Source organism: Lagenorhynchus albirostris, chromosome 16, assembly GCF_949774975.1.
Source record: "Lagenorhynchus albirostris chromosome 16, mLagAlb1.1, whole genome shotgun sequence".
NCBI lineage: Eukaryota > Metazoa > Chordata > Mammalia > Artiodactyla > Delphinidae > Lagenorhynchus > Lagenorhynchus albirostris.
Window position 1 is genome coordinate 48069698 of NC_083110.1, and position 18385 is coordinate 48088082.

An 18385-nucleotide genomic window follows, 5' to 3' on the forward strand; every position below is an offset into this window, starting at 1 on the left:
CTTTTCTCTACTCCAAACTAGCTCACCACAAATATGATTTTTTTGTGGATAAAGAAGGCAAACTGAATAAGCAGGCAGTGGGAAGTTAGAGAAGGAAGGGGGAGGTTATGGGAAATATAAATATAGAATAAGAAAAGGAAGACAGTAAGCTCATCAAACCAGGTACTATTCTACAAATGCTACTAACCAAGTAAAAGAGTCAAAAATAAGATCACATGTGAGAGGGTGGGTCTTGAAGTCATTCAGCTGAGTTTAAAATCCCAGTTCCACCATTAATAGCTGTATGCCTTTGAGCAAATTACTTAATCATATGAACTCAGTTTCCTCGAAACCTATAAAAGGGGCATAATAACAGTACCTACCTCACAGGGTTGTTCTCAGGATCAGTACGACAATCAGTTTTAAATGCTTAGCACCATGACTGGCACAAGGTAAATGCTCAATTAACGTTAGCAGTTACTTTTCTTTAAAATGAAGTACAGCAGGGAGAGATGGCCTAAGTAGTAAATACTTGTCATATGACTGTAATAACACCGCATCAAAAGAAGAGGATCACTTTAAAAGAAGCAGATAAGATGTACTGGCACTTACATTTCGGGCACAGCAAAGACCTTGCCTATGCATGGAAGATAGAATGTCACAGTACAGCGCCTCACGCCGGTAGTTGCATTATATTTTCAGAATGGCAAAAACAAAAAGAGAAAGAATGCTTTTGAAAATCTTTTCTGGGAAAAATGTATCTCGTCCACGAGGGCCGCTGTGGACGACAGGTAGGATCATGCAGCGAAGGAAGTGACCCTCGGAGTGCGGGCAGCGCTCATTCTAAGTGACTCTCCCGATGCGGAGCCTATTCCGGCCCGCAAGGACAAGGCCTGCCATTCGTTGGCTGGTTCCTAGTATAGTCGCGGGGCTAAGGGTGGCAGCTACCTCACCTCGGGGCCTCCGCCACGTCTTTATTGTCTCCAGGATGGAATCCGAGATCCGCGCCGCCGCCAACAGAGGGTGGTACCCACCGCAGCCCCCGAGGCAGCGCCCTACCTAGCCCGGCAAGCAGAGCCCCAGGGAAACTCCGCCCACTGGCCGCGCACCAGGCCGCTTCCGCCCATTGGTCGCCCGGCATTCCGAGCCCCGCCCCCAAATTTGAAAGCTTCTCCCGGGAGCGGGTGGGAGGGAAGCCCACAGCTCTAGCCGGCTGCGCTCCGGGGCGTCGTTCCGGAAGCTCCGCCCACTCCCAGCGTTCCGTTTGAATTTGAAAACGAAAATAACTCGGCGCTGCTCCCAGGTTGGGCCGGCGGGGCAACGTTTGCAGGTGAGGGTACGCGGAAGGAGGTGGGGGACTGCTCACATACCAGGTGAGGTGAGGAAAGGTCTCAGGCAGTGTGAGCACCTTCCGACGGGGCTCGGAACATCCCTGAGGTTACTCTCAGGAACTGGGTTGCGGAGCAATGAAGACGCCTGGGCCACCGGGTGCGCTTCTGTGGGGGGTTGAGCCGTTGTACTCGTGTTAAGGTTTAAATCTGGTCTCCGCCGCTTATTGGCTGTGTGACGCAAGGCAACGTCTTTAATCTTTCTGGGCCAGTTTCCTCATCTGTAAGAGGGGGTAATAATAGAACCTACCTCTTCGGGCTCTTATGAAGATAAAATGATAATATGTAAACCTGTTAGAAAGTGCCGGTGTATAGTAGGCACTAAGTATTTGCAATCATTAATATTTTTATTATTGTTGCTGCTGTTAGTGTTGAGGACCGGGCGTCCATTGCCAAATCTGGTGTCCTGAATCCCTAAGGTGAGCAGTTTGCTCGGCAAGTGACGTGCTGTTATTTGGGAGGGATGGGGACCCTGTGGTGGCCGTCCGTGCAGTTATTTACAGGCTGCTGCCGGTGCCCGGGGCTTGCCCTTCTTGGGCTTTGCAGTGCTAAGCGGAAGGGGGTGTGTGTGACGAGTGCAGTGACTGCTGTCATCGCCTCGTTTGGGAAGTTTCCCCCATCTCGTTCTACTTTTTGGCTCAGTGATTCCTGCCTGGTGCAGCTCTTTAATATTCCTTACTGAAGGACTAATTGACAAAAGGTCATGCCTTATAGGTTAGCTTGTTTTTAATCCCCAAGGTGATCAAACTCAGGTTTGTTTTTGTTCTTAAAACAAGGTAGCATGTTCACCCCGAAGCAGCATAACAGTGTGTACTTTTTATTAGATATCCAAGACCTGAGACTTCAGCTTGCAAAATAATATAAAGGACTCATCAGTTGTGAAGACTTTTTTTGAGACTATATTTTGTGGATGACATTCAGAAACGTCATTCAGTAGCAGATTTTATTTTTCATCAGTCTTCAACCATGAAATCTCACTGGAGAGAAGATAAAAGATGCTGTTTCTCAGTCGTGGGAACAGCCTTCCGAAATGAGAAATGAGGTCTTGAACCTTGCTGTTGCTAAAGATAATATCAGAAAAGAGTAAGACCAATTTTTTTTTTTTTGCAGAGAGGATTTTATTTATTATTATTAAGCCACTATACAGGGAGTTTTTATCACTACATAAATCTCTGAATTTGTTGTAGGGGATACAGAGTAGTATAAGACAAGGTCCTTGCCCTCAAGAAGTTTCTAGTCTAGTTAGGGAGGCCACACATAAGTAGAAGTTAACTAAAAGTATAGGAAGTGATAGTACATCTCATTAATTTTATAATTGTTAAACGGCAGTTTATTCATTGAAAACTGAACGTATGAGCACGTACAAACTACTGTAACCTTACTTTTTTAAGGAGGTACAATATTCTTTTTAACTTAGTAATTTCATAAAAGATTTATCAGTATGTTTTTTTTAACCAAAAATTCATTGAAAGCAAAGATTGAAGCTTACCTTCCAGTTTCCTGGGCATTTCTATGAAATTTGAGTTACGAAATGTCAAGCCAGTACTTTCATATTTTTGCACACTTTCCTCCCATATTCTAGATCAGTGTTTATTTTTTATTCTATCAGATACTTTTTTTCTTAATTTTCACCCATAAATTGCATGTTTGAAATACTCTATCAAACTGCATTTAAGTAATTTTCTCATTTTGATTACATCTCTGATTATACAATAAAAAAAGCAATAAAGATATTAAACTTACTTAATTGTATGATTGGTGATCTTGTAGTTTGCTGGGTTTTGTTGAAGGTAAATGTGTAATTTCTTTAACTCTTTGCAATTTAGGAAAAACAAAACCAAAAACAGCCCTGTTGTATTGAATTTGGGGGTTTCAGGACTGATCAAGGAAAAAGATACACCGCAAGGTGGCAGTAACGTACGAGGAGCTTTACTGGGGTAGCACTTTGACAGGCACTTTGCGTGCTTGGCAAGTTGCCCACAGCATGAGACTTTCCAGAGACTAGAGTGAAGGGCCAGTCACCTAGAAGGGGAAGAGGGTAAGGGAATTGGGGAGGGGTGGGGGTGATAGGAGAGGGAGCTCTGTGTAAGTGATATATTGCTCAGCAGCAGGAGTCACTATGTCAGAGACCTCCAAAGGGTAGCAGTGGCTTGGGGTCTTATAGTCCTGGCTTTTATCTGTGGCTAGCAGATGGTTGGGTGCAGTTTCATGGGATGTGGGAACCAGTTGGGCTCTAAATGGCTAAAAATGAGCTTATTTTGGCTATATGTAAAGCAAACAGATGTGTAAAAATTTGAGTTTGACACCTCAGTGGTTTTTTTGGGTTTTTTTTTGCGGTACGCGGGCCTCTCACTGTTGTGGCCTCTCTCTTCCCGGACCAGGGCATGAACCCGCGTCCCCTGCATCGGCAGGCGGACTTTCAACCACTGCGCCACCAGGAAAGCCCCTCAGTTGTTTTTGAACTAATGATCTTGGCCTGCTGTGAAGAAGTAAACAATGCAGGGCCAGTATACAGGGGCCATCTTTGGCTCATTTATTTAACCCCCATGGTTGCCCATTACTAACTACCTTCTTGAACCAGGAACTCTAGTGGGCAGTCACTGTTCTGAATATTTCATAATCAAAGAATAGAGTGCTCTCTCCATTTCTCCCTGGTATTGTTCGCCTAGTAGATTTTCAGTAAATATTTTAATGTTAATATTTTATCAGTGAAGATTACTCCTAAGTTTACCTTTAAATTTAGTGACTTGATGTTTAATTTAGTTGTAATAGTTTACTGATGCATTATTCCATGTTCGCCTTAATTTTTAAAACCTGTGATGTATCAGGTACTGTTTTGAATACGTTCACATACGTTATTTCACTTTTTACTTGCATTATTTGGAAGAATTCAGTTGAAAGTAATTGTCCAGATTACCGACTCCTAATTGCTAAAACATTACAAAGTCTGTAAGTAACATTCTTCAGAAGACACTAAATAACTAAAATAACACAAGATTATAATTTACTCCGCCCTTACTGTTTGATTTCTGAGAGGATTTCAGGCAGAGTCTGAGTGTTTTATACTCTCTTATTTTATGGGTTACCTTTACTCATGAAATCTCTTTGGCTGAATCTCCCCATAGGTTGCAGCACATGAATAGTAGTGGTAGGCTGTATCCAGTATTATTTGATTTAAAATCTGTAAAAAATTGTCTTGTCCTTTCCATGGGTCATCATGTTATAGATGAAATAGTCTAATGTTTTCCTTTTGGAAGTGTAGTTACATGGCAAGAAGTAGTGGGCTGGACTCACAGACTTTATAAACTATGGATATATGATTTATTAAGGTTATCTAAGGAAGTTACTGTTATTCTTGCAGAATGGAATCTAATGTAAATCAAGATGGGGTGCCTAGACCATCTTATGTTTTCAGTGCTGACCCAGTTGCGAGGCCTTCGGAAATAAATTTTGATGGCATTAAGCTTGACCTCTCTCGTGAATTTTCCTTAGTTGCTTCAAACACTGAGGTAAGTACAAGAAAAGTATTATGTTGATCATCATGATTGAGAGCAAATGGGCACACACACACACACATACACACACACACACACACTTGTGGACAGGTACAACTAGAGCAGAGCTTTCCAAACTTTGTAGGTTTAAGGCAAACTTCTATCTCAGCAATTTTTTCATGGTGCCCTAAATACATAACAGTTCCTTTTCACGTAGTAGGTGCAGACATCTTAATGACTATTTATGCCCTGACTTAGTAGCCATTTGAGAAAAAAATAACTTATGAAATTTTTAAATATTAGTTTTCAATAACCACGGTTACTTACTAATGGGCAATGTGTGCATTTGGGGTGCTGCACAACTTCTCAAGCTTTGGAATCAAATTAGACACTGCCACCTGCATTTCCTGTTCTTCATTGTTTTGGGGTCGTACTTGCTTGCTATCACAACCACCACTGGAAAATCCAGCTTCACTAAGATATGACATCATCAAAAGAAATAGTGTGATCTAAGGTTGAAACTGAACTTCTTCAAGCTAATAGTTCGTGGTGTTCAACATGTGTCAAGTACTGCTGTGGTTCCCTCAGAAATGTAAAATATTCCACTATGCCCCTAGGAATTGCAGGCCTTAGTTTAAAAAATAATGCAGATTAAAAAAAAATTAACTTAGTAGCGTTTAAGAAATAAGTCTTTTTACTACCCTACCTACTGTCACTATGTTTGCTGTGTTTATAGACTTTTTCTTATACATTTACTTTCAATCCATTTATATTCTATTTATTACAGATTAGATTATTAATTTCAATGCCTTAGAGAGATGGACTAACCCATTTTATAAAGAAAGATGGAGGGGGAAAGAGGAGTATAGGGAACATATATAAAAGGATAATAATTATTTAATACCCATCATGTGCTAGGCTCTTCTACTTTAGCTCATTTAATCATAGATAAAGAAGAGAGGAAGGGATAAATGCCTCTTGGTGTATAAATGGAATTATACATTACTAGACTTTTGTGTGTGCCTTCCTTCACATAATACAAGGGTTGGTAAATAATGGCCTGGTTTTATATTTCCTGTTTTTGTATTGCTTACAAGCTAAGAATGGTTTTTATATTTTTAAATGGTTGAAGAAAAAAAATCAAAAGAAAAATCATGTTTCATGACGTAAAAATCAAATATCACAAGTCATATTCATTGGTTTACTTATTTTCTAGGTCTGCTTTCGCAACAGAGTGGCAGAGTTGAGTAGTTGTGACAGTCTGTAGAGCCTAAAAATATTAAGTGTTTTTTCTTTACACACAAAAAATTTGCTGATCCCTACTTAGCATGTTGTTTTTGAGATCCATCACGCATCATGTGTCAGTAATTTGTTACTTTTTATTGCTGAAGAGTAGTTCATTGTGCAGATATGCCACATATCCATTTACAGTTTGATGGACATATGAGTGATTTCCATTTTGAGGCCATTATAAATAATGCTTCTCTGAATGTTTATGTGCAAGCCTCTCTGTGAACTTATGTTTTGTTTTCATTTCTCTTGGGTCGATACTTAGGAGTAATTGTGGGTCACATGGTAAGTGCATATTTAACTTCATAAGAAAACTGAAACTGTTTTCCAAAACGACTGTACCAGCACCAGCAATGTATGCAGGTTCCAGTTCTTCCACCTCTTTGCCAACACTTGGTAATTTTATGAGTGTGTAGTAGTACCTTGTTGTGGTTCTAGTCTGCATTTCCCGAAATGAGCACTTTTTCAAGTATTTCTTGGCTATTCCTATACCTTCTCTTGTAAAATGTCTCTTCAAATAATTTCCCTACTTAAAAAAATTAGGTCGTTTGTCTTATTACTGATTTGTGAGAGTTCTTCATGCATTGTAGATACATATCCTTTATCAGATCAATAGTGTCTTGATTAATAGAGGTTTTTAATTTTAAAGAAGTCTAATTTAACTTTTTTTTCTTTTACGGTGATTTCTTTTGTAAGTCCTAAGAAATCTTTGCCCAAGGTGGTGAAGGTTTTTTAAAACATTTTCTTCTAGAAATGGTTAGAGCTTTTGTTTTAATGGTTATATTTGTTATCCATCTTGAGTTAGTTTTTATGTATAGTTGATGTAGGGATACAGGTTGATTGGTTTGTTGATTTTTTTTTTTAACCTCCATTTATCTAGTTACTTTAACATTATGTGTTGAAAAGACTTTCTTTTCCCCATTAAATTGTGTTGGTGTCTTTATTGATAATCAAATGGCTGGGTATCTATGTGTGGATCTATTTCTGGATTATTCTCTTTCATTGACCTATTTGCTTATCCTTATGCCTATACTTCACTGTCTATTTCTGTAGGTTTATAATAATACGTGAAATCAGATAGTATGAATTCTCTAAATTTGCTTCTCTTTTTTAGGAATATTTTGCCTTTTCTAGGTTCTTTGTAAATATATTCATAAATTTTAGAATTGACTTACCAGTTTCAACAAAACAGCCTACTGGGATTTTTGACTGGGATTGCATTGAATCTAGAATCAATTTGGAGAGAATTGCTATTTTAATAATATTGGAGAGTTTTAATTCATGATTGTGGTATATTTCTCAATTTATTTAGGTCTCTAAGGTTTTAGCAATGTTTTATACTTCTTTTGTTGAAGGCCCATGTAGGGGCCTTCAATCTTTTGTTAAATATATTCTTAAGCATTTCATGGCATTTGATGCTATTGTAAATTATATTTTTAACAGCTTTATTGAAGTAAAATTAAGATACAATAAGCTGTACATATTTGAAGTATAGTCTTTGACAAGTTTTGACATAATGCATATGCTTGTGAGAATGTCACTACAGTCAAGAATAGTGAATATTTCCATTACTCCTAAAAGTTTCTTTGTGCCTCCTTGTAATCCGTCCCTCCCATCACACCTCCAAGTAACGGCTGATCAAACATTAGTTTGTACTTCTAGAGCTTTATATAAATGTAGTCATAAAGTATGTACTCTTTTCTTACTAAGCATAATTATTTTGAGTTTTATGCATGTTGTGTGTATCAATAGGTAATTCCTTTTTATTGTCCATTGTTTAGATATGCCACAATTCATTTATCCGTTTATCCGTTCACTTGCTGAGGGACATTTGTGTTTATAGTTTCTGGCTATTAAAAAGCTTCTAGGAACTTTTGTGTGCAAATCTTTATATGAACATATATTTCCTTTATTTTTTTTCCCCTTGGATAAATACCTAGGATTGGAATGGCTGGATCATTTTTAAGAAACTACCAAACTTTTCCCAAGTGATAATAGCATTTTATATTCTCAGCAGCAGTGTAGGAGAGTTGAGTTTCTCCACATCTTCACCAACACTTGGTGTCGTCAATCTATTTATTTACTTATTTGTTTTTAAACAGACTATTTTTTAGAACAGTTTTATGTTTACAGCAAAAATGAGCAGAAGGTACAGTGATTTTCCATATACCCTCGACCCCCATATAGCTTCCCTCATTATTAACATCTCCTACCAAAGTGGTGCATTTGTTACAACTGGTGAATCTACTCTGACACATGATAATCACCCAGAGTCCTTGCTGTATAGTTACATTGTGGTTCACTCTTGGTGGTGTACATTCTGTAGGTCTGAACAAACGTGATGACAGGTAGCCATCATTATGGTATCATACAGTGTATTTTCACTGCCCTAAAATTCATGTGTTTCACCTGTTTGTCTCTCCCCCACCCCCAGTAACCACTGATCTTTTAACTGTCTCCAAATTGTCGCCTTTTCCAGAGTATCATATAGCTGGGATTATACAGTAGCTATTTCAGATTGGCTTCTTTCAGTTAGCAATAGGCACCTAACGTCTTGTCATGGCATCCTCCATGTCTTGTCATGGCTTGATGGTTCATTTGCTTATTTCTAAACTATATTCCATTGTATGGATGTACTGTATCCATTGTATGGATATTTTTATGTATTGGTATCAGATAGATATTTGCATTTACCTAATGTCTAAAGATGTTGAATATGTTTTCATGTGGTCATTCATTCACCTATTGAAGGGCATCTTGGTTGCTTCCACGTTTTGGGAACTATGAATAAAGTTGTTATGAGCATTCACGTGCAGATTTTGTGTGGATGTTAAGTTTTCAGTTCCTTTGGTTAAGTACCAAGGAACGTGATTGCTGGAGTGTATGGTACTAATATGTTTAATTTTGTAAGAAATTGCCTAACTATCTTCCAAAATGGGTGTAACATTTTGCATTCCCACCAGCAGTGAATGAGAGTTCTTGTTGATGCATATCCTCAACAGCATTTGGTGTTGTCAGTGTTCAGATTTTGGCCATTCTGATAGGTGGGTAGTGATATCTCTTTTTAATTTGCATTTTCCTGATGACATACAGTGTGGAACATCTTTTTATATGCTATTTTTCCTTTGTATATCTTATTTGGTAAGGTGTCTGGTAAGGTCTTTGGCCCATTTTAATCAGTTTGTGTTCTTATTGTTGAATTTTAAGAGTTCTTTGTATATTTTGGTAATAGTCCTTTATTTGATATATATTTTTGCACGTATTTTCTCCCAGTCTTTTCATTCTCTTTACTATGTCCTTCACAAAGCAGAAAACTTGAATTTTAACGAAGCCCAACTTATCAATTATTCCTTTCATAGATCATTTCTTTGGCATTGAATCACAAAAGTCATTGCCAAAGCCAAGGTCATCCAGATATTTTAAGTTATTTTTGTGAAGGGTGTAAAGTCTATGTCTAGGTTAACTTTTTTGCATATGGATGTCCAGTTGTTCCAGCACCATTTGTTGAAGAGACTGTCTGCTCCATTGTATTGCCTTTGCTTCTTTGTCAAACACCAGTTGTCTATATTCATGTGGATCTATTCCTAGGCTCTCTTCTGTTCCATTGCTTCTGTTCTTTTGCCAGTGCTACACTATCTTGATTACTGTAGCTTTATAACATGTCTTGAAGTTGGGTATTGTCGGTCCTCCAACTTTATTCTTTCAATTTTATGCTGGCTATTACGGGTCATCTTTTTATTTTTAGTCATTCTAATAGGTGTGTATTGGTATCAAATTGATATTTGCATTTACCTAATGTCTAAAGATGTTGAATATGTTTTCATGTGGTTATTTGCCTTTTGTATATCTTTGGAGAAATGTCAATTTAAATCTTTTGCCCATTAAATAAAATTGGATTGTTTTCTTATTGAATCTTAAGTGTTCTTTATGTTTTCCAGATACATCTATCTGTCAGATATGTCCTTTGCAAACATTTCCTCTATGGCTTGTCTTTTCATCCCTTAAGTGTTTTTGGAAGAGAAGTTTTTAATTTTGATGAAGTCCATTTTACCAGTTTGTTCTGTTACTATTGTGCTGTTTGTGGCGTATCTAAGAAATCTTTACCTAACTCAAGGCCACAAAGATTTTCTTCTGTGTTTTCTTTCAGAAGTTTTACAGTTTTAATTTTATATTTAGGTCTATGATCCATTTGGAATCAATTTTTTGTATAATGTGAGGTATATATTCAAATTCCTATTTTTTTATTGCATATAGATATCCAGCTGTTCTAGCACAATTTGTTGAAAAAACTATCCTTCCTGTACTGTATTTCCTTTACACCTTTGTCATAAATTAAATGCCCTTGTATGTGGAGGTTTATTTTTGAATACTCTATGTATTCTGTTTCATTGATCTTTTTGTCTGGCTGCCAATACCCCACTGTTTTGATTACTGTAGCTTTAAAATAAGTGTTGAAATCAGGTGGTAGTGTTAGCCTACCAAATTTCTTCTTTTTCAGAGTTGTTTTGACTGTCCTAGGTACTTTGTATTTCTCTGTGAGTTTTTAAATGAGCTTTTAAATTTCTTCCAAAAAAAAAAAGCCTCCTGTGGTTTTGATTGCGATTCCATTGAATCTGTAGATCAGTTTTGGAAGAATTGACATATTAACAACATTGAGTCTACCAAATAATGAACAAGGTGTATCTCCATTTATTTTGGTCTCCTTTACTTTCTCTGAGCACTGTTTTTTAGTTTTCAGTATATAGGTGTTTCATATCTTTTGTAAGATTTTTCTCTAAGTAGTTCATAATTTTTGAGGTTATCCTAAATGGTATCGCTCTTTAAAATCAACTTCTATTTCTTGCCAGCATGTAGAAAAACAATTGATTTTTGCATTTTGATCTCCTATTATGCTATGTTGCTAAACTCATTTAATAGTTCTAGTAACTTTTTTGAAGATGTCAGATTTTTGTGTGTTCATGTTGTCTGTGAATAAAGATGATTTTATTTCTACCTTGCCATTCTGGATGCTTTTCCTTTTTTTTCCTTTTCCTCCTCCTCTTCCCTTTCTTTCTCTTCCCCCGCCCTTCCTCCTCTTCCTCCACCTCCTTTCATGTGATTACATTGGCTAAAACCTCTAGAACCTCTAGTACCGTGTTGAATAGAAGTGAGAGCAGAAATCCCTGGGTTGTTACTCATCTTGCTACTCATCTTTGATTCAGTCTTTCATCATTAAGTATGATGTTAACTATAGGTATCTTATAAATGCTCTTTATCAGGCTAAGGAAGTTCCCTTCTATTCCAGTTTGCTAAGAATTCTTATTATGAATGGATGTTGAATTCATATATCACATTCAGGTCATCATTCAAATGCACTTTTTTTGCATCTATTAGAGATAAAAGTTTCTTCTCATTCTTTTAATGTTTTTAAGTACCCTAATTGATTTTTGAATGCTAAATTGACCTCGCTTTTCTGGGATAAACCATTTTTTGTTAGGATGTACTATCCTGTTTTACATATTAGCTAATATTTTTGTTAGGGGATTTTTGCCTCTTTTTTATTCTGACAGAGAACTTTTATCCAGAATATATTTAAAACAATTACACGTTAATAATAAGAAAACAAACAGTCTAATAAAAATGGACAAAAGATTTGAACAGGCACTTCACAAAAGAAGATATTCGTAGGGTCAATATGCACCTGAAAAGGTGCTCAACATCATTAGTCAAAAGGGAAAGGCATAAATTAAAACCACAATCAGATACCACCCTCACACCCACTAGAATGGCTATAATGAAGCAGACTGGCCACACCACCCATTGGTGAGCATGCAGAGCAACTAGAATGTTCATCCATTGCTTGTAGGAATAGAAGATGGTACAACCACTTTGGAGAACATTTTGCCTCTACTTTTTTTTTTTTTTTTTTTTTTCCGGTACGCGGGCGTCTCACTGCTGTGGCCTCTCCTGTTGCGGAGCACAGGCTCCGGATGCGCAGGCTCAGCGGCCATGGCTCACGGGCCTAGCCGCTCCACTGCATGTGGGATCCTCCCGGACCGGGGCACGAACCCGTGTCCCCTGCTTCGGCAGGCGGTCTCTCAACCACTGCACCACCAAGGAAGCCCATGCCTCTATCTTAATTAAAGATATTGTTTTGTAATTTTTTTTTTGAGGGTATCTTTGTCAGGTTGTGGTGACCAGGTTATGGCAAACTCAAAATTCGTTGAAAAGTGTTCTCTCTTCCTTTATTTTCTTAAAGAGTTTGTCTTTAATTTGTGTGATTATATCCTTAAATGTTTGAGAGAATTTACCAATGAATTACCAGGGTTTGGAGTTTTTTTGTGGGATTATTTTGTTTGAATGTAAATTTAATTTCTTTAATAGATATAGGGTTATTCAAATCGTCTACTTCTTGTGTCTTGTTTGGTGAGTTGTGTTTTTCAAGTCATTGTTTCCTTTTTTTAAAAAAAACATTAAAACATTTATTTAAAATTATTTTTTAAAAAATGAACTAAGCTCATTTCTTCCTCAAAGGAAGCAGTAAAGAGAATGCCATACAGCAAAAAAAATTCTAAGTGTGTGATGCAATTGAGCATTTGGGTTAATAGACTATTCTGGTTACTTGTGATTTATTCTACATTTCTGTGTTTTAGTGACTTAGAGCCTTGTTATTTGTATTGGTTTTAAAGGTTAGGATCTTATGGCAAAGAAGCATATTGTAAACTTCAAGTATAAATATAGAAGGCAGAGGAAATTGAGTCTTTTGTGGTATTTTTGTTTTTTTAAAAACAGATTTATTTTTCTTTAAACATATAAAGTGGTTAAAAAGAGAAGAGTCACTGTTTGCTTAGAGATTTTGTATAATCTCAGATTGTTTTATAGCAATCAGCCACTTTAAAGAAAGATGATCTCTGAAAAGCCATATTTTTTATTTTTAAAATATTTTCTCCTTTTAAGGCAAACAGTTTGGAATCCAAAGATTATCTCCAGGTTTGTCTTCGAGTAAGACCGTTGACACAGTCAGAAAAAGAACATGAGTCTGAGGTTTGTGTTGAATTTAATATGTTTTACTTCCATTAAATGGGCAAAATACCATGGTTTTAATTTACTTATTGTTAGTTTTTATTTGTTTATTTGTGTTCTAGGGCTGTGTGTATATTCTGGATTCACAGACCATTGTGCTGAAGGATCCTCAAAGTATCCTTGGTCGATTAAGTGAGAAAAGCTCTGGGCAGATGGCACAGACATTCAGTTTTTCCAAGGTAGGTACCCATGTGAAATGGACGATTTTTCTTTTCAGAAGAAACTTGGCTTAGGCTAAATTGCTACCTAATTATATATAATGAACTATATACATCTTGTGCTTATGAAACTTAGATCTTAGGTACTGGTATTTTTTTCTCAATGGTAGGACTCAAATTTCAGGTGTGTAAATATATAATTGGAAGTGAGAAAATCTTTGTAGAGTTCTTGCAATCTTTTTTTGGTGGAGGGAAGTATCCTTTTCAAAATCTAGATGAAAAGTTATTGGTTGGGGGCTTCCCTGGTGGCGCAGTGGTTGAGAATCTGCCTGCCAATGCAGGGGACACGGGTTCGAGCCCTGGTCTGGGAGGATCCCACTTTGCCGCGGAGCAGCTGGGCCCGTGAGCCACAACTACTGAGACTGCGTGTCTGGAGCCTGTGCACCGCGATGAAGAGTGGCCCCCACTTGCCACAACTGGAGAAAGCCCTCGCATAGAAACAAAGATCCAACACAGCCAAAAAAAAAAAAAAAAAAGAGTTATTGGTTGGGTCAGATTTCTATCTTGAAAGCTTTTTGAAAGTAGTTAAACTAGCAGGTGTATTTGTGGGAATTGGGAATATGGCAACTTTTAAGAATGAATCTTGTAGGACAAATCTTTTAAATATTAAAAACATGAAAGGGTAGAACTCATTGTGGATATTAACTTGAACATTCTAAAAAGATTTTTTTAAAAAAATGCTTGTTTAGGTTTTTGGCCCAGAAACTACACAGAAGGAATTCTTCCAGGGTTGCATTCTACAGCCAGTTAAAGACCTCTTGAAAGGACAAAGTCGGCTGATTTTTACTTATGGGCTAACCAATTCAGGAAAAACTTACACATTTCAAGGTAAATAGTTTTATTTTTGCTAGAAAGGAAGAAAGAGGCACTAATAATGTACTCATTTTCATAATACTTCTTATAGTTATGTTTCCATTGCCTAGCACATTTGCTCCATTTTTAATAGTAATAGCATATTGAATGTGTATTGCCAATGGGTTTTAATTCAGATTGACTACTTTACCCATATGTAGAGAATTACATGATGATAAAAACTCAGAAGGGGGCTTCCCTGGTGGTGCAGTGGTTAAGAATCTGCCTGCCAACGCAGGGGACACGGGTTCGAGCCCTGGTCTGGGAAGATCCCACATGCCACGAAGCAGCTAAGCCTGTGCGCCACAACTACTGAGGCTGCGCTCTAGAGCCCGTGAGCCACAACTACTGAGCCTGTGTGCCACAACTACGGAAGCCCACGCACCTAGAGCCCATGCTCTGCAGCAAGAGAAGCCACTGCAATGAGAAGCCCATGCACCACAACGAAGAGTAGCCCCCGCTTGTTGCAACTAGAGAAAGCCCGTGTGTAGCAACGAAGACCTGACGCAACCAAAAATAAATAATTAATTAAAAAAAAACTCTTAGGAAAAGGATTGATGTGACATAGGGAATTAAGCATGGATAACCAGGGAAACACTTTATATTTTATTTTACTTTTATACTTTGTGATAATGAATGATAGCCAATCTTAAAGCCTGATCTGAATGTAAAATTTCAGGTTTTGCATCAGAATAATAGTTGATAAAATGTCAATTATACAGTTAAGACCAAAATGATGGAAAACCAAATAATCCTTCAACTTCTCTCACTCTTGTCTCAGCTTTTTACTCTTGCCTGTTAGTGGTATAAAAGGAGACTTGGTAGTTCAAGAATGTTTTTTTCTAAGAGAGTATAAAACAAAAATTCTTTTCATAGGCACAGAAGAAAATATTGGCATTCTACCTCGAACTTTGAATGTATTATTTGATAGTCTTCAGGAAAGACTGTGTACAAAGATGACCCTTAAACCACATAGGTCCAGAGAATACTTACGTTTATCACCAGACCAAGAGAAAGAAGAAGTAGCTAGCAAAAGTGCATTGCTTCGACAAATTAAAGAGGTATGGGAGTATTTTAGTATGTAAAATATACATAATCCTGACCTTTTAGTAGCTCTTTAGTTTGTTTCAGCCTATATTGGACTGTTTTGTGGTGCTTGTGGCTATTGTCTTTTCTTTTTGAGAAAAGTATTAAAAGCTTTTTTGAAGTCATCTCTTCTTATTTCATACTGTACAAACAGCAGAAATGTTTAAACAATACAAATGTAAATGGTTCTTAAATCTTTTTTGGTTGCTGTAGAAACAGCAACTTTCTATATAATGATTTTTAAAAATTCTTTTTTTTAATTGTAAAAAGTAATATGTATACACAAAAGCTAAACAAGAGAATGTGAAAAATAAAAGTGAAAATTTCCTATAATTCCATTCCTGAAGAGAAAACCAATATTAGCAGATATGAACATATCCTTTTTGATCTTTTTCTCTCTGTACACACAAAAAAATCTATGTACAGAGCTTTCTGTATGTGTCTATATATACACACAGAAACATAGTCATATATAGTTGCATATATCTTCATATCTTTTTCTCTATATGTAGGATATGGTCTTTTTTTTTTTTTTTTTTTTTTTTCGGTACGCAGGCCTCTCACTGTCATGGCCTCTCCCGTTGCGGAGCACAGGCTCCGGACGCATAGGCCTAGCGGCCATGGCTCACGGGCCCAGCTGTTCTGCGGCATGTGGGATCCTCCCGGACCGGGGCACGAACCCGCGTCTCCAGCATCGGCAGGCGGACTCTCAACCACTGCGCCACCAGGGAAGCCCTGGTCTTTTTTTTTTTTAACAAAAATGAGATTTTATTATACAGACATTCTGTAACTTGCTCTTTCATTTAACATGTCGTAAATCTTTTACTACCTTAATTCATGTGTCTTATCTGTTAGGTTATGTTTTTTCCTCTTTTCTTTCTTCTTTTTAATAGTTTTTTATTTAATAAATTTTTTTTATAAAGTATACTTGTCTATTTATTCCTTCTTTGCCTTGTGGATTTTGTGTTATGCTTTCAGACATTTATTTTATCTATTTAAAATTGTTAAAAACTATTAACAGTCTTTATAAATATATTCAAAACACTGATGGGGATTTTCTTCTTAATGTAATTTAGAAATCAGTGTTTCAAGGTAATAAAATATTGTTGCTCAGTGGAGAGCAAAGTTCAGAATCCATGATTATGGTCTCTGCAAGTAAAATTGTGAGTATTTTAACAAAATTTATGGAGATTGGTGGATAATTGCATGGATAATTCATAGAGGAAATTAAAGTCATTAATAATGAGAAAAACTTCCCCTAACAAGTTACCTGGTTAAAACAAAATGTTATTTTGCCTATGAAATTATTAAAATTTTAAAAACTTGAGATATGCACTTTTTTAAAAAGTTCTTTTTATTGAGGTATAGTCGATGTACAATATTATAGAAGTTTCAGGTGTATGATGTGAAATACACACTTTCACTTTCATATATTGATGTAAAATGTGTCTCTCCAAAGCAATTTGGCAATACTATACTAAGAGTGAGAACTTTAAAATAAGTTCATATTTTCATCCACCAATTCAGATTTAGGTATATGACCTAAGGGAACAAGTAAATTACAGAAGAAAAAAATAATATATTAAGATGTTTATCTTAGTATTATTTAGTTAAGTCATTTCACATCACATCTCTTCAGTTAGGCAGCCACCAAATGTTTACAAATAATTTTTAATTATAGAGAGAAAAAGCTTACAATGGAATAAGTGTAGGGAAAAATATAGAAGGGAATATATTGAAATTTTACTAGTAATTGCCTCTGAGTGGCAGTGATTATATATGATGATATTCTTTTTAATATTTTCTGTGGTTTCCCAAATTTCCTATTATTAGGATGTATTATTTCACTAGGAAGGAAATTAATAGAGGTCGTTGAATTGAGTAGATGAAAGGCAGGTGGCTTACTTGGATAGGTAATTAATAAGCTGGTTATTTAATCTTAACTAACAATGTTTTTTAACTTTTAAAAAAAAATCTTTTTCAGGTTGCTATGCATAATGACAGTTATGATACTCTTTATGGTAAGGTTTCCTTTCTCATTTACTTTTAAAATGTTGATTATTTGAAAAGCTTTTAATTTTTGGATCACTTCTGGTTATTTAATTTCTTTAATAAACAGTAATACTTGGAAAATGGTACATAACTATATGAAATATCAGGCATTGTAAAGTTTTATTTTGACTTAATAAATAAGTCCCTTTCACTGGTTAACTTTCATGTTGTTTCGAGAGAGACACTATTTTTCCTTTGTCCTTTATGTTTAATTTTTACATAAAATTATTTGTACATTTATTAGCGTATTTGCAGAAAAGAAAAGAAAGATAAGCGGATTTTGGTTAATACAAATATTTATATCTGCTTTGGTCCAAAAAGTTTTTAACATTGCTGGTCAAAAGATTAAGGATACTTAGTTTTTCAAGTCCAGGAGTCTTGATCTATCCTATTGTCTCATTTAATTTTGTGATTATCTTTTTTATTTTCTGTAGGAAGTTTAACAAACTCTTTGAATATCCCAGAGTTTGAAGAGTCTGTGAGAGACTGTGAACACGCGAGCTTGAATATGGATAATAATATAAAATTTTCTGTGTGGGTTTCTTTCTTTGAGATTTACAATGAATGTATTTATGATTTATTTGTTCCTGTCTCATCTAAATTCCAAAAGAGAAAGATGCTACGCCTTTCCCAAGATGTAAAGGGCTATTCTTTTATAAAAGGTATACTAGTGAGTATTTTTTACTTTATTGCTCTGAAATTCCTTTCTAGGCTTTGTTATAGGAAAGCAGACTGGAAATTGAAAATTTTTATACTAATTATTTTTTATTTTTTAATCTATTTATTTTTGGCCGCATTGGGTCTTCGTTGCTGTGCACCGGCTTTCTCTAGTTGTGGCGAGCAGGGGCTGCTCTTCGTTGCAGTGCACGGGTTTCTCATTGTGGTGGCTTCTCTTGTTGCAGAGCACGGGCTCTAGGCACGTGGGCTTCTGTAGTTGTGGCACACGGGCTCAGTAGTTGTGGCT

General features: G+C 36.4%; 2 protein-coding genes across 4 annotated transcripts in view; one reads left to right on the forward strand and one right to left on the reverse strand.

Moving 5' to 3' along the window:
* PANK1 (pantothenate kinase 1) overlaps window positions 1-1068 on the reverse strand; it is a 111259-nt gene extending 110191 nt beyond the window's left edge. For 2 of the 3 annotated variants that reach the window (XM_060126432.1, XM_060126429.1), the window contains exon 1: window positions 933-1068. Coding sequence is in view for 1 of the 3 variants with exons in the window: in XM_060126430.1 (XP_059982413.1) it covers window positions 592-624 (33 nt within the window). In the remaining 2 variants the exon portion in view is untranslated. Of the gene's footprint in view, window positions 1-591 lie in introns of all 3 variants that reach the window. The other variant, XM_060126430.1, reaches the window with a different exon arrangement.
* Window positions 1069-3750: 2682 nt separating this feature from the next.
* KIF20B (kinesin family member 20B) overlaps window positions 3751-18385 on the forward strand; it is a 72114-nt gene continuing 57479 nt past the window's right edge. Inside the window, exons 1-8 of the mRNA XM_060125574.1 lie at window positions 3751-3856; window positions 4729-4876; window positions 13088-13174; window positions 13276-13392; window positions 14121-14259; window positions 15160-15344; window positions 17354-17390; window positions 17856-18083. Coding sequence (XP_059981557.1) covers window positions 4730-4876; window positions 13088-13174; window positions 13276-13392; window positions 14121-14259; window positions 15160-15344; window positions 17354-17390; window positions 17856-18083 — 940 coding nt within the window. The 5' untranslated portion in view covers window positions 3751-3856; window position 4729. The remainder of the gene's footprint in view (window positions 3857-4728; window positions 4877-13087; window positions 13175-13275; window positions 13393-14120; window positions 14260-15159; window positions 15345-17353; window positions 17391-17855; window positions 18084-18385) is intronic.